Genomic DNA, 16,630 nt, shown 5'->3' with positions numbered 1-16,630 from the left:
CAAGCTGAGAGCTGCGGGACTTTGAGTCTAGCAGTCGGAACTGTTGTGGTCTTAGGAACTACGTTGCTCCACTCAGGGTTCACTGACACTGGGTCCCTCCCCAGTGGTCCCGCTTGTCCAAAAACTAAGCCGGCTGTGCAGTTTCTGGTGGACTTCGGGCAATTGCTTCGGGTAATTGCTGGTGAACAAAACACCCAGTAAGAGAACAGAGGTCTGAGCCCTGCGGTCCCCATGGAAGCTAGATCCCCATGTAGGCCCAGAATAGGGGCCTCAAGTGAGGGCCAACACGGTTCCAGCACCATGGGTCTTTAGGTTCAGTGGGGTCTGGGCCATCGACTCAACCACAGGACATGGAACCGGCCTCTAAAACAGCCTTCCTTGGGCTGGAGCTCGGAATTAACGAAGGGCGAGGGCTGAGACCTGTGAACATAGCAACAAAGTTCGAGATTTTCGTTTAGAGCGGCTGCTGTCCCTGGACCCGAGCGCGCTCAGCCTCTTCGCACAGGCCTGCATTTGTTAGCGCTCAGCTAAGGGGACGCGGGTGCGTTGTGGTCCCAGAGCCCGACAAGCGGAGCCAGTTAGGGTCACGTGGCGCTGGGGCCGGAGCCCTGGCGCTGACCCTAAGGGGAGGGAGGCACCGACTGGGAGAGGGAAGGGGCGGCCCGGTGGGGGCGGGGCGGCCCGAGCTCCCGGGATTCCCTGCAGAGAAGCTCGGGCTGAAGACCCAGTCTACCACCGGTCACGGGCTCTGGGTCAGAACCGCGCTTTCCTGTCCCACAGGTGAGGGATTTGGCCGGCCATCTCACCTCGCGTGGCAAGGACCTCGCTCCTGGGGCCCTGCGCCTCCTCTAACCCAGTCATTCCACTTAGAGGAACTCCGGACCTGCCCCGGTGAACGGACTCAGAAAAGCGGAGTTTGCTAGCCGAGCAGCAGCACCGACCCAAGACGAGCGTGAGAGCTGATGTAGGGGACACAGTGACTCTTGCCCTCGACGCCTGTCTTTCTTCTCTGCAGGTCAAGCTCGTGCCAGGGGGAAAAATGTATCAGAGCTTGGCGCTGGCCCAGAGCCCTGGCCAGGCCACCTACGCCGACTCGGGAGCCTTTCTGCATGCTTCGGGAGCGGGCTCCCCGGTGTTCGTGGCACCCACGCGTGTGCCTTCCATGCTGCCCTACCTGCCTGCGTGTGAGCCGGGCTCGCAGCCTCCCGCGCTTGCCGCACACTCTAGCTGGACTCAGGCAGCTGCCGCTGACTGCTCAGCCTTCGGCTCTGGAAGCCCGCACCCATCAGCTGCACACCCACCGGGAGCCACCACCTTCCCATTCACACACAGCCCAGCGGGGTCTGGCAGCAGCGGGAGCGCAGGGGCCCGGGACAGCGGCGCCTTCCAGGGCGCGCTGCTGGCTCGTGAACAGTACCCAACCACGCTCGGGAGACCCATGAGTGCCTCGTACCCCACTACCTACCCGGCATATGTGAGTCCCGACGTAGCCCCTTCATGGACCTCCGGACCCTTCGATGGTCTGCATGGTCTGCAGGGCCGCCCTAGTGGCCTCCCTGGCCGCAGGGCCACCTTCGGTGAGTACTGGGCTGGGGTTGCCGGGTGGACATGGTTCTAATGTTAACTCGCGCAGCGATATACCCGCTCGCTACGAAATACAATGCATGAGAAAAGCCGAAATGCGCTCTCCTACAGTCAGGGCTCACCGCCCCGGTCAGACCCCACAGGTCCCCTCCTAGAATTGCCAGGATACAGGAACCTTTTCGGAACACAGTGCAATGAAAAGCACTCGATCCAGAATTATTTTTTTCAGCATAATAGCAAGAAAATAATATATTTCTGTTTTTCACCCGACCAAACTTCGAAATAGCATTCTGGATTATGTCAGTTTGGAACCTACAACCTAAACTTTTCTTGGAAAGTTTTGGAAATTATTTTTGGTTTTAAGACAGGGTCTTACCTCGTTGACCAACCTAGCTTCAAACTTAACAGCAGGTCCTTCTGCTTCAGTCTTCCTAAGTGCTGAGCTTACAGGCATGAACCATTATGCCAGGCTAAAAATGAGTTTATAAAGTTTGAAATACTGATTATTTGAACAAGTCACCACAGCCATCTCGTTCTGCAACACTGGCATTCCAGTTTGAGATTTCCATACCTCCCAGGAACATAAATTAGATTAGATTAGATCCCAAGATTGTTGAGCTGAGAATTGCTCCTCTGGGTTTCTGAGTATTTTTGAGGCATAGTCAGAGCAAAGAGGGCCAACCTCTGTTTGCAGCCCCAGGGCCTCCTCTAGGCCACCCCTCCAAGAATTTGGAAGCCTGCCGCCTGATTCATAGCCCCCTCTTGGCCCAAGCCAATCTAGTGCACTTAGATAGACAAGGGCAGCCCCTGTGCCTGGTACCCACCTCCAGCCGGTAGATGATTGATCCCACCCCGCCCCCAGCCAATGTCCCACTGCTTGCATAGCTGTAGTTCCTGGCTAGACCTGGAACTGGACCAGTATTCCTGATGTCCCTGTGGTCTTGCCTTCTGAGGGAGGACAGTAGTTGACTCCCAGGTTTCTGTCTCCCAGTCTACCCCCCCCCTTGAGGCCCACTCACACTTACACAGGAGATCCTCAAGTGGGGTGGGGAGGGAGGGAAATAAGGCTCTGCCATCCCTTCCCTCTGCCTGTGTAGACATATCTGCTTCCAAAGCTTATTAAAAATACAAAGGCTGACATGGACCCTAGTTAAGAAAGGAGCCATCTCAGGTATTTAACTTAAAGTTTGGTTTATTTGTATTCTTGCCTTATAAAACCAGCCCTAACAAATTTCACTAAAAACTAAATAAGACTAAGTATATAAATAAATCACCCTTTTAATGAGTAAATATAAGACACTATAAAAGGAAGGCAGAGCCCAGCAGGAGCCCTCAGGATTTCTGGAGGGGCAGAGGCCCCAGCCCACAAGCTTCTTGTCCCCACAGTACCTGACTTCTTGGAGGAGTTCCCTGGTGAGGGCCGGGAGTGTGTCAACTGTGGAGCCCTGTCTACGCCACTGTGGCGCCGTGATGGCACCGGGCACTACCTATGCAACGCCTGCGGCCTCTATCACAAGATGAACGGGGTCAACCGGCCACTAGTGAGGCCTCAGAAGCGTCTGGTGAGTGTGGCAGGGAGAGCACCAGGGCTAGAGCTACAAAGGGAATGAAGGAAACAGCTAGCTCTTGCACACTCAGTGGTGTCTGGATTCCTAAAGGAGGGGTAGGGATTGAAGCACAAGGCCCCTGGTCGGGCCAGGCCAACTCATCTCTTCCTGGAGTTTGAAAATATTCAGGGAACCATGAGGATCCGAGCAAGGACTCCTAATGTCGATCTGGCTCAGGTCAACGCAGCATTGGCAGGTTACTTGGCAGACAAGGTGTGTTTCAAAGCCTCTTGCTACATGGCCCCAGGATGAACCAGGATCAGGTTTGAGAGTGAGCTCTGTCCTGGATGCATAAACCCCAGTCTCTGTGGGACCCCGAGGGCTCAGTGCTGCAGTGGGATTGTGTTGGTGGTAATGTGGGTGGCATCCTGGCCGTATTAGAGGCCTCAAGGTGACCGGCACAGATAGAGTTGAGGGAAGGGGCCCTGGTCCACTGATGGTGATGTCGAGAACCTAAATGAAAGAGTCTTTGGGTATGTGTCCTGGGGCAGCACTTGCCTATACTTTGGGGTCCTAGGAAACCAGGCATCTGTCTTTTGCCTATCTTGCTGGCTAAATCTTGTTTTCACTTTTGGTTCTTTCTGGTACATGGTCACGTAGTGGTTGGTTAGAAGCGAATGAAGCTCAGGCTTAGGCCACCAAGAAGAAGCTTTGCTCTACCCTCTCACAGGCAAACCTTCAAGTTCAAGTTTAAATAGGTGTTGGGTTGGTGTTGGCAGATCACCTAATGTTCTTGCTGTGGAGGCTATAGTGGGTGCATGGGTCTCAGACCGGGGCAGGACTGCTCCTGAGTACCAGGCCCTCCTGTCTAAAGTTGTGAAGCCAGGATGAGTGTCAACATCTCCCATCTGGGAGGGTGCTTTTCACCCTGCAGGTTTCAGAAGGGCCCCATGCCCATATCAGGCAGGGTCGGAGGACTGGCTGCCCTAGTCCTGTCTGAGAAGTGTGTTGAACGTGGTTTCCTGAGTACGCTGACATGGAGCTGTAGCTCTGTACACTCTGTGTTATGGGCATGTGAGGACAATGTTGTGAGCTCCAGGAGGCAGGTAGGATGCAGGAAGGGACTTCTCTTTCTCTGAGCTGGCCTGGAGTTTGGGAATCAGCAGGCCCCTTCTGCCCAACACTTTGCCTCTTGCCATCTGAGGGGCCACTTTAGAGGCTACTGTGCCCTCTGGTCCCTTCCTTCAGTGATCTGCCTTATAATGGAACCCCTCTCCACATGAGCAGCTCAGCCTGTTCTCTGTGACATCCACTAATGCGGAAACCATAGATAACTAGATAACAACAGCCCAGGCATGGAGGACTGCATCCTAGGCCTGGGGTACCATCTCCTCAGGCAGCAGACCTGTCCTGTCCCTCCCCTCCATGTCAGGATCTGAACTGGGCACCCAGGCACAGTGATAGGCAAAGAAAAATCAGGCAAGAGCCCCTGCTCTGCTCTGGGGTAGAGAGGTGGGTTTCCTGCCCCACTCCCATGCCCAAAAATGTACTTTTCTCACCACGAACATCTTCTTAACAGTTTTCCCTCAGTAGTCAAGGGACAAATCTTGGCCCTAGTCTGCTTTGTCTCCTAAGGAGAGGGTCCACTTGGAACTGGAGGCATTTCCAGCCTCAGCCTATCCCCAACTCCAGCTGGCTCTCCACCCAGCCAGTCTTGGGTACCTGGGTTCTGGGTTCCAAGGAAGCTGCTCTGCAACACTTTATACTGAAGCTTTCATTTCCCAAAGGCTCTCCTGAATATATGACTTGCCCTCCAAGGAGGGCTCCAGCCTCCTCCCCTGAGTGACCACCTTGGAAATTTGGAGGCTAGTATGTGGTGCTGCTCTTCCTTTGGATGAGCGGCCATTGAAGATGAACTTCTCTTGAAAAGAACAGACAAAGAGAACGCAGCCAGGAGAGGCTTGCTGTGGGCACCCGAAGTGGCCAGGCTGCCTGCACAGACAAGGAAGAAGGCCGGATGGAGGTTCGGGAGGGTGGGGACCCGCTGGGGTGTGGCAAATGGGCATGTGCCCCAGTGTTCAGAGGAAAGAGAAGACTCTGCCCACCTGCTCCTCAGTTTCCTGTGGTCCCTGGACATGTCTGGGCTTCCTTTTCCCTTCTGTGCAATGATGGCTGTTTGTGAAGGAAAAGACAATGGCTTCTCGGGTCACTATGTTTTCCTGCACTCTTAGTTTGTAAAAGTAAAGCGTAATCGCAATGAAAAGGTTCCAACATGGTTTCGACTTTTCTCTTGCACTTCTGGAGGTGTGGGGTGAGTCTGTGAACCTTTCTTCCTGTGTATGGTCTGCCATGGGACACTCGCCTTTGTTTCTCACCCACTATGTCTCAGAAGGCACCCCACAGCTCCTAGCTGGTTCATGGGAGAAGAGAAGCCACAGGCCAGGGCTCCCCTAGGTCTGAAGATCCAGCAGGAACTGGGATCTGCAAAGTACCAGGTTCCTAGTTAAGTGTGACTTCCAGATAAACACAAATATCTTACTGATCATATTCCAAGTCCTGCAGTGGGTACACTTACGCGAAACCTTAGCTGTCCCTTTTGGCTGATGTTCTAGAATTGTAGTTCAGTCTGAAGTGAAGCCCTGAACCATAAAGGGGACAGTTGGGGTGTCAGAGATACTGCTCAAGGGCAGGACTAAGGTAGGGACAGAACAGTACAGTGTGGTGCCAGTGGCTGGAATAGATAATGTCACAGCCAGACTGGGCTGTGGAGTTTAGGAAGAGCTTAGGGTCCAGGTGGCCTCAGAATCCCACAATCAGATCCCGAAAGGTCTGTTACATCTCAATGATGGAAATGCCCAGAGGTAAAAGGACTGGTCGTGGGACCAGAAGGCCAATGAGTCGAAGTTTTGGTGAACAAAGGACATCATATCCTGCCAGACAGGTCCATGGCAGGCCTCAAGCCTTCAGCACCCAAAAACGTCTCACTCAACCAGAACGGTCCCTGACCTGGCAGCTGGTAACTGCTGAGTCTAGCTTTAATCCATCCTGTTCATTGTCACTTACTGCACAAGAGCCCCCCAAGTCTGAGTTCTGTTCCCCCAATTCCTGGACTTACCCCAGCTCACTTGTCCCACCCTAGTCCTCATCCCGTCGATCTGGCCTCTGCTGCTCCAACTGCCACACTGTCACCACCACCCTCTGGAGGCGTAATGCGGAGGGAGAGCCTGTGTGCAATGCCTGCGGCCTCTACATGAAGCTCCATGGGGTGAGTGGCAGGGAGTAGCTACCTCCATCCAGAATCACAGGATTGCCCCTCTACCCCAGCTAGACAGGATGGCCCTTGGCCCCTGGCTTGAACATGTCGTCAGAGTGTTACACGTGTATTGACTGTCCATATACCCACTCCTCTGGAAGACCAAGCTATTGCCTCCATGCCCACTGTGCAGACCTGCCCCTTATGGAGCTCCCCAGGGCTTTTCAGCCTAGGATGGATGCTGGACACCCAAATCTTGCCCTCTATGCACTCCACCCTACCTCTTGTCTCTCAGGCAGATGGGATGGGCATCTCCAGGGTGGGACAAGGTGACTGTAGAAGGCCCTGTGCAAGGGCCTAGGGGTGAGCAGAGACAGGAGCAGCCACCTACCCTTGCTGTCCCTGCCAGGTGCCACGGCCACTAGCAATGAAAAAGGAGAGCATCCAGACAAGAAAACGGAAGCCGAAGAACCCTGCCAAGATCAAGGGCTCCTCAGGTGCGCAGAGAGCTGGGGCGAGGGGGTGGGGGGAACGACACACTCCCAAGCCTCTGAGTCTCTCTCTAACCCTGCCCCTAATGGGAGCCCTACAGCTTGTTGGGGGAAGGGCATAAGATGTGAGCTGGCCAAATAGTGGGACAGAAGTGGTATAGTGACATTTTATTTGTACACCCCAATAAAACTTATCTGGGGATCAGAGAATAGAGCCAGCCACCAAATTGTACATAGAGGTCAGGCAGTGGTGGCACACACCTTTAATCCTATCACTCTGGGATCTCTGTAAAGTTCAAGGCCACACTGGAAACAGAGCCTGCCGTGGTAGCACGCGTCTTTAATCCCAGCACTTGAGATCTCGTGCCTTTACTACTAAGTATTTGGGAAGCACACAGGCCTTTAATCCCAGCACTAGGAAGGAAGGACGATGGCAGGGCCCAGAAAGGTACATAAGGCGTGAGTAAGAAAGAAGTCTCACTCTGGAGGCTGAGGGGTTGGTAAGGCAAGGTTGGCTGTGATTGGTTCTGCTTCTCTGATCCCCACATAAGTTTTATTGGGGTGCACAAATAAAATATCATCACAAAGTGGGGTAGATAAAGCCATACCCAACCCTCCACCTTTCAGTGCTGTGTGACTTTAAGAAGTCTCTGAACCTTCCTGGACAAGGACAAGAGAATTGGCCACATGGCAGGAAATCTGGCCCCTTCTGTACATGTCCCCCATCTTCCCTTCTAGGATCTGCAGCAAATACTGCAGCCTCTTCCCCCACTCTCCTCAACAGTGAGGACTCAGCCACCACTTTGAAGGCGGAGCCCAGTCTGGCATCTCCAGTGTGTGCTGGGCCCACTATCACCTCCCAGGTAAGGGGGATGAGGCAGGGGAATGCAAGAGACAGATCCTCACACTTCCCTGGAGAACCTTGACTCTTCACCAACTCAGATCCCATCAAGCCCCCAGGACCTCTCCCAGAGCTTTGCTGGACACTTAGCCCTCAACCACCAATGTGGTGGCATCCTTCCCCAGAGCTATGTGTGGTCCAAAGCCCTGAGGACTCACTAGTCATGCTCCTTGGGGGGCTTTCCACTCATTCTAGGTTGAGGGCTCTTGGAGCAAATCACCTATGGCATGCCTCCCAGCCCCAGAGACGTGGTAGACTCCTCTATACTCACCCACCCCATCCTGCCTGCAGGCCTCTAGCCCAGCGGATGAATCCCTGGCTCCCGGTAATTTGGAGTTCAAGTTTGAACCTGAAGACTTTGCCTTCGCCTCCTCGTCCCTGAGCCCCCAGGCTGGCCTCAGTGGGGTCCTGCGTCAGGAGGCCTGGTGTGCCCTGGCCTTGGCCTAGGTACTAAGGAAACTGTCACCACAGTGGATCCCAGGAACAGAGCCTGCAAATCTGCCTCCTAGAGCAGAGCAGAGACAAAGGGGTCCCAGGAGCAGAGGTTAGCATCTGAAGCCAGCAGCCCCAGGGGTCCCTCATCACTGTGGTGGGGGAACATATTGTGCTGACAGCCTAGAATAAGAAGACTGGTAGGTGAAGAAGGCTTGAGGGCTCATCTGGGATAGAAATGGACTCCCCAGACCCCCACGGGCCCCTCTGTAGTCAAGACAAATGGAGATACCCACCAATGACTTGAATGCCATCAACAGTCAACATTTACAGTTTGTAGCAGCTGGCAAAGGTTCACAGCATCCCCACAGTAAAATCTGATCCAAGTGAAACAAACAGAGTCCAGGCGGGCAATAAGAAGGAGGGGATCCAACACAAGGCCTCTGAGGTCTCAAGTTCTTAACTTTCCATATTTGACTCTGCAAGGTTGAGTGAGTGCTTTCTTTCCTACAAATGCAGAGCTATCAGAGACGGGTGTGCAAGTTGAGCACTGTACCAGGATACCACCCCAAGGGAAATACATCCCTCTGGCCACACCACAGACTTCTGTATTTATTTGTATGCTTGTTTCCTGACAGGGCGGTAAAAGGCCTTGTTCTGGCAATCTGTGTACTAAGGCTTTTGCTGGTGAGCAGGCCCACACAGAGACACTATTGAAGCTGGCTGACATGTGGCCTTGTACCCTGGCTCAGCTATCATTCCATTAGTTGGTAACACAGCCCTTTGCAGCATCCTCTTCATACCATGCCATGTCAACTGGCTGTGACTCTGACCGAGGGGTGCAGGTCACTTCTAGGACCCTGGTTCAGGAAGGTGACAGGCAGTGGGAGGAAGAGGATGCTCTGTAGGCCACACCCCCACAGGTCTCATCTCTATTGGCTAATTCCTGGCATTTCCAGGGTTTCAGCCCCAGGGGAGGAAACCTGGAGGTAGAGGAGTTAAGGGGTCACCTAACCTTGAAGACCACCCCATCCTGTCTCATGTGTGGACCCTTGTTCCTTCCACCTACTTCAGCTTGAGGCAGAGACAGTGGACCCCAGTTAGAAGGAAAGCACAGATAGCCTGCAGTCTCTGAAGATATCACAGGGCCTGTCACTGGCTCCGAATAGGCATGCCTCACCCTCCATGGATTTGTGGAAGGCAAAGCCAGCTGCCTGAATGTCTATTATCATATCCCAAATACTGGGGTAGGAGGAGGGGCCTAGAGACAGACACAGGTGGCACCGTGTGAATACCTCTAAGCACCCACACCCCAAGTGTGCACAGACACACACCAGACCACAGCAGCTGCATGAGAGCTGTGCACAAGGTCTCAGAACAGTGTTCTCACTGCAGTACTGTCTCTGGGAGTCTCTTTTGTCCAAGCCTCAGTTTTCCCTTCTGTGATGAGAGAGGCATCTGTGATCACATCTGTAACTCATGTACCCATCTAGTTACTGTGTCACTAGGAGGCGCCCAGATTTGGAGGTAGCACCAGGCACTCACCAACCCAGGCAGGCACTCACCAACCCATCCATCTCTCTTGGATGGAGAGAAAGAAAACTCAGGAGAGAGGGGGACCCGACATAAGAGATCCCTCCCAGTTCTCACTTCTTTTTCTTTTCTTTCTTTCTTTTTTTTTTTTTTTGGTTTTTGGTTTTTGGTTTTTGTTTGTTTGTTTGTTTGTTTTTGTTTTGGTTGGTTGGTTGATTGATTTGGGTTTTTTTGGTTGTTGTTTGGTTTGGTTTGGCTTTTTTTTTTTTTTTTTTTTTTTGAGACAGGATCTTACTATATGGCTCTGGCTGTTCTGGAACTCACTCTGAGGACCAGGCTGGCCTCAAACTCACAGAGATCCATCTGCCTCTGCCTCCTAAGTGCTGGCATTAAAGGTGTTTGCCACCACTGCCCGGCTCTCTCCCTTCTTTTTAATTTCTCTATATAGATGTATGAGTGTTTTGCCTGCATGTATGTATGTGTATCACATGCATTCCTGGGGCTGGCAGGCATCTTAGGATCTCCTAGAATTGATATTAAATATGGTTGGAAACCATCATGTGGGTGGTGAGAACTGAACCCGGGTCCTCTGGAAGAGCAGCCAGTGCTCTTAACCACTGGGCCATCTCTCCAGCTCCTTAGCTAAGTTTCTCAACTCCAGTTCTTAACTCCAGTTCTTAACTAAGGAGATAGCTGAAGTGAAGAAGGCCATGGGCTCCACCACTGGGCATGGTCACTGCTGCTAAATTTAAACTTTCTCCTCTTCAGGAGGAAGCCAGTGAACCAAGTCCTTAATATAGCTTCCTTCCTCCCACCACCCATCCCCATCCTGCCCATTGGTCATAAACCACCAGATGAGCTGTATGCATCTACAGGCAGAGCAACTGGGAGCCTTTTCTGAACAGCAGGATGGAAAGGAAGGCTCCTTTGTCCACTGCCTGCAATGCACTCTGTCTCCATCACCTTTGAGCTGCAGCACCCCAGACCATGAAGCCACAGGGGCCACAGCACCCCATGCCTGTCCCTTCCTGTCCAAAATATTTTCTGACCTCCATGATGTGTTCTGGGAAACCCAGGGAAGGAAGGAGACTCCGTGAGGTAGCAAAGTAGAACACAGCAGACATATAGATGGGGAGTTGGAGTTTCTTTTTCCCTCCAGCTGTGGCTCTGTGCCATGCTCTGGTCCACAGCACAGAACACAGGCACTCCTCCAGGATGGTATGTTACTTGCCTGCTCTATTCCAGGGTCTTGCTGCAGCTGGTCACCTTGTATCAGTGTGTTCTCTGTGTGTTCAGGGTGAAACCTGACCCCTGGATGCTTTATGGCAGAGTATCAGCCACCAGACCCTAAGAGCAGGCCCCTAATTGTTGTGGACACTGCTACAATGTTGAACTGGTACCTGAACTTGCAGGGATACAGCCAAACAAAGGGTGAGAGTTTCTTAGGCTCAAAAGGGTGGCCTGTTACAAAGTAGAGCAAATTCTCCCAGGAGCTCTTCTGAAAGCTTAGATGTCTCAGAAGGGAAAACCTAGGGGGAGGAGATATGTGAAGGATGGTAGCTTCCTACTTGACCAAATAAGGGCATTTCTTAGAATAGACCACTTGCTACTATGCCATCATCATGTGGCTCTCATCAAAAGACCGAAGGTGTCATGTTACCAACCATCCAAAAGGTCTTCACTGCTGTCCTTTGTCACCGCTCTGGGGATAGTTCTAGATGCTCAGGCAGCATTCCCCAAGGTGTGTGAACCGGCTGTGGGTAGAGTGGCCCAGGTGGAGAGTTAAGAGGCCACATAAAGGAAGAAAGGATGCCAGGAAGAGCACAGGATTCAGATCCACTCTCCCCTGAGCAGATGCTGGCTCAGTGGTCCTAGTTCTCTGTGTTTGGTTGGACACAGACCTACAGCTGGGGAGTGCCTGACCCTCAGAGTCCTTTTGGTGCCTCTAAGGATAGGCCTGGACAGCAGCTGAGGTCAGGCTTCAACCTTCTGTGGGACCGAGCTAGTGTAGGGACACAGCTAGCAGAGAGACTCAAATACGTCTCCACCTCCAATTCCACCCTTTGGTATCGTGGAGTGTGTCACCTACCACATTACCCTTTATTAGTGCCAACCAGTCAACTAGACTAGACCCTATCTCCACTTGAGAAGCAGAGTCTCTCTGGGCTTTTCTCATTCTTAGACCATGTGATCCAAGGAACTAAGCCCCTGCCATGCCCTCTTCATTCCCTCTCCACGGGATGAAGCGAGGCCAGAGAGACTTGGTTTCCTGTAGCCGCCAGGCTTTGGGCAGGGCAGCCTGATGCCTGAATTCCCTAAACAAACATTTGGGTAGGGGCTGACCCTGGCCTCAAAGAGGAGGGGGCTGACTAAGCCCTCAGGAGTAGCCCCCTCCCCTCTGGGCCCTGCATGCCGCCAAGATGTTGACATGGACGGCTCCAGCCGTCTTATTTATTATCTGATAAAGCGAGCTCGGCACCGCTGGTGGACAGCGTCTGGTCGCTCTGAGTTGACCAGCCTGGGGGAGGAGGAAGGCGGTGCGGACAGAGCCAGGCCCCAGCCTCACCCTAGGACAGGCCTCCACCCTGGACTCTGGGACAGGACACATCTTCTCCTCCCCGTCATTAGCCTTCCTTCACTGCTCTCAGTGCCATCTGGAAAGGGTCTCCCTGCCTAGAGTATCACACACCAGAGACTGTGCCCCCTTCTGCCAAGTTCTGCTGCCCCCAGTTCCCAAATCTTCTAGCTGAGTCTTTCTTCCTCATGTACCCGTCACCCAATTACTGTGGCTGCCATCCTCCACACCCTGCATGTGGGCTAGAGTTCAGACTTTCCATGATGCAGGCTCAGGCCTGCTTCTTTGCCTCCAAACACTACTCCTCCAAGACCAAACTCTGCACTGTTAACTCGGCCCCAAGGGCCCCACTCCCAGGGCTCCCCTTTACTGCTGGCTGCATTCACTCTCAGGTACCGGGGACACTTGCCAGCATCCAAATGCATCAGACCTCTAGATGTTTGCTTCACTCCCCTGACTCTAATGCCCTTCCTGACTCTCATGTGTCTAATCACTGACTTGGGTCGGGGCATTTGGTGCCCACTCACCTCCTCCTTCAGTATTTTGGGGAAGGATTAAGATAGAGTCCTGCCACCATACTTGGAGGTCAAGCGCCCCAGGCAGCTCTAGAGGCCTCTTGTAGACAAGTTAGCGTAGTCATAATGCACATCTACTTATAGTTGTGGGTCTGGGCATTGCAATGTGACGTGATAAGTTCCCCTCCTGCTAAGAACAAGGTCCCATGAGACTACCTCCCACTAGGAATGCTGCTCTGGAGTCTCCAACAGACACATCTATCACCTGCCATCCCAGGGCTGCCCTCGGGCAGGGGAAACATGATAGATATTCAAGAAGAGGGAATCCAGTAATTACTAGAGGGCTGTGTGTAGCTGAGCCCTTCAAAATCAGACACAATAATAACACAAAGTTACACTTAAGCTTTCCTACCAAAAAGAGAGGTAAAATTTCAACTCATGTGTAAAGTATGACCACCACCTCTGTGCACAAAAAATGCTAAAAATATGATTGTTCATTGTGTGTGCATATGTTGTACATGTCGTGTAAATATATGTATGTGTATGAACATGTGTGCACATGGTAGCCAGAGATTGATATCAGGTGTCTTTCCTCCATCACTCTTCATGTGTTGTTTGATTGATTGATTGATTGATTGATTGATTGATGTGTATCCCTAGCTGGCCTGGAACTTCAGAGACCCTGTGCTGGTGTTAAAGGTGTGTGCCACCACACGTGGTTACTCTCCACCTAATTTTTTCTGGCACAGTGTCTCTCACTGTACCTGGAACTCACCAACCCAGCGAGGCTGGCTGGCCAGTGAACTCTAAGGATCTACCCTACCACCCAACCAAGCACTGGGGTCACAGACACATGCTTCTGTGCCCAGATTTTACATGGGTGCTGGGAATCCAGACTCAGGTCCTCGTGACTCTGCAGCAGGCACTTTATTAGCTAAGCTATCTCCCAGGTGCTAGTGTATGATTATTCTTTATATGTAGAGGAATAAATAGCAACAAAACTAGTTCCTGGGACAAGTACAACTTAATCTAAAATTCATTTTTCTTTCTGTTTGTTGTGTTTGTTTTCTTTGAGACAGGGTTTCTCTGTGTAACCCTGGTTGTCCTGGAACTTTGTAGACCAGATTGGCCTCAAATCCACAGAGCTCCATCTGCCTCTGCCTCCCAGGTTCAGGGACTAAAGGCGTGCGCCACCACTGCTTGAAAGGTTTCTCTTAATGGGGCTCTGAATATGTCAGGGAGGGAAACATCAGAAAGAAGGCTGAGGGTAGTTATTGTGGAGTGTACACGTGGCCCCCCCATCATGTGCCTGATCCCACAGAGGACTCTGGGAAAACTGTCTGGGAGGCTAACTTCCTATTCCACACCAGTGTGTCTCCACCATAGTGGGATTTAGATCTAGGATCTAAGAGATCTTCTGCCAGTCCAGTATAGAAGGTAACTGAAAAGAGGCAATTCCTCCTGCCCAGGCACTCTCCTCAGGCCTCAGAAGCACTGGAGAACACTTGGGAGGCTGAATCCACTGGGGTTCTCCCTGGTGAACAAGAAAGAGATGGAGAAAGACAGAGAGGCAGGAGCAGTGGGGGTGGAGCAGGAGACAGAGCAAAAGAGAAATATAGAGAACGCAACACAAAGAGAAGCAGGGAGGCAGAAATGAATGGACTCCACCCAGACCTTGGCTCTGTGATCTGAAACCACAACCAGGAAGTCCCACCCTTGGAGGAATGAGATGCCCATCAGCTCGGATATGGTACCTATGGGCCCATTTGTCAACTCTGCGGCTGGAGAGCACGGGAGGTTGAAAATGCTGGCCTAGGACTCAAGGCTACTTTATTTCCTCAACCACACACAGAGGATCAACCTGCCCTCACCTAAAAGGAGTCAACAGAGACCAGCCAACTCTCTGCATACTGCTGACCCTGGGCTAGGGTATGGAGGACAGTGGGTCCCACCACAAGCCCAGGTCCACAGTATTTCCTAATTTCTCAACTCAGGGCCAAGATCTAGGACTCTTTGGGACTGCCTTGGGGTCAGGGTCAGGTGCCAGCAGGAAACGTTGGCAATTCTCAGCTGCTCTGTGCCTAGGAATCCCTGTCTGCAGAAGTGTCGGTGACAGCTGCGGGCTTACTCTAAGAGCAGTGGTGGCCCACTCGAGGCCTGGCGATGTCCTCATGCGTCTCTATCATCTTCTTCACACCCTTGAACGTCATGCAAGAGTCACGCTGCACTTTTGTTCCCACAGAAGTCACAGACCAAACCAACAGCTGCTGCCAACTGCCTCCTCCTCTTCCTCCTCCTCCTCCTCCTCCTCCTCCTCCTCCTCCTCCTCCTCCTCCTCTCCTGCTTTTTCTCATCTGAGTTTCCACTATCTCGAGCAGGCCAAGCAGCTTAGTCTTGGCCCCATCATTGCTGCTAACACCAAGTAGATGAAAAAGGGACTCTCTCAGGCAAATGTGCCCCCCCAGCCCCAAGATGCTACTTTCAGATCCTAGGAGACCCCCCACAGGCAATATGGTGCCCTTGCTGTTCTCTGTGACTCCTACTCCTGGCCTCAGCCCTGCTCAGCTCTCCACTGGCCCTCACTAGACCCTAGCATAAGTCTCCTCCCCAGCATAGGAGACTCCTGACATCTCCCCCAGCTGTTGCCTCACGACTGACCATAAAGCAGGGATTTGGTGAACTCCAACCCTGGTATGTTCCATAGCCTGTGTGCAAGTGGACAGAAGTGACCTGTCCATGGCCACTCTAACTTGCTAAGGGGACTTGGCCCCGCACTCCCCCGCAGAACTGCTCACACTGCCCCCTGAGCAAAGACGCAATTAGAAGCACTGTCAGCCAGACAATGGGCTCCAAAAATACCCCAAAGGCAGGCAGGACTTGCCCCTGACATCTGTAAGTTCTGTCCTGCGGAAGTTATAAATACGAAATAATGTTAATTCAGAGCCATTTGTCATTTGGGGACAGCCGCGTCCTTTGTGGGACAAGGGATGTTTTTCCAGATTTGTAATTTATTGCTCTTTATAGTTAAACACAGCTAGGCAAAAAGAGGAAAGGCAGAAAAAAGCAGGGTTTCCCCTGGAGCTGCCAGGGTGGGAGCTAGGTTGGTAGGGTAGAACAACCTTTATCCTAGCCAACAGCCCCAGGAGGCACTAAGCCCCTCTAGTCAGAAACCCACACACACAAGCATAAGGAGGCAACCTGGGCCCTTGGGGTCTTCTGGTATCCCCAAACAGCCAGTCGGTCATAGGCTTGCCTCTATCCAAGGAGAGGGTCTAGTTTTTCTCTTGGCCCTAGCCCCTCTGACCACCAGGTCCTAACCACCCTCAAAGTGGCATGACAGCATCCTTCATGCCTCCCAACTCCACCTAACATCTGCTCTCAACCCTCTGCACATCTGTGACCCCAGAGTTTCAGGTCTCAAAGGAGACTCATGCCCCCAGCCTGGGAGGCTGTGTCCATAGCTGCCTTACAGACCCTGAGACCTTGTCTCCCAGTTCCTCATCCTACATTCTCTGGCCAGGCTCCATATCTCAGTCCTTCAGGGACTCTGAACGGCCCTTGTCTTTTACTCCAGCAGGCTCTCATCCCCCTGGGCTGGAGAGAGTGCCCATTATAGCCTCTGTGCAGCACTTGGACTCTCTAGAGTATATCTTGCTCACGGTCACTTGACTTGGGTGCTAGTTCTTTTTAATGGCTCTCCTCAAGGCTGAAGTTCAGGAGGATGGGACCCGTGTGAGCTCCCTTTGACATTCCCCCAGGGACCGTACAAGGCTGGCATCCAGCAAGGGCTCCACAGAGC

The 16,630-nt window shown here is 52.4% G+C and overlaps 1 protein-coding gene across 1 annotated transcript; it reads left to right on the top strand.

Annotated features, from left to right (window-relative positions):
* Positions 1-1,039: 1,039 nt before the first annotated feature.
* Positions 1,040-8,223, top strand: Gata5 (GATA binding protein 5). Its single transcript, XM_036183368.1, has 6 exons — positions 1,040-1,577; positions 2,971-3,146; positions 6,271-6,396; positions 6,794-6,881; positions 7,614-7,738; positions 8,068-8,223. Exons 1-6 carry the CDS (start codon positions 1,040-1,042, stop codon positions 8,221-8,223), a joined length of 1,209 nt encoding a protein of 402 aa, XP_036039261.1.
* Positions 8,224-16,630: the final 8,407 nt, after the last annotated feature.

The sequence above is a fragment of the Onychomys torridus genome, chromosome 4, assembly GCF_903995425.1.
Source record: "Onychomys torridus chromosome 4, mOncTor1.1, whole genome shotgun sequence".
Classification (NCBI taxonomy): domain Eukaryota; kingdom Metazoa; phylum Chordata; class Mammalia; order Rodentia; family Cricetidae; genus Onychomys; species Onychomys torridus.
Note: the sequence above shows the minus strand (reverse complement) of the source record. Positions and strands in the feature narration are given on the sequence as shown.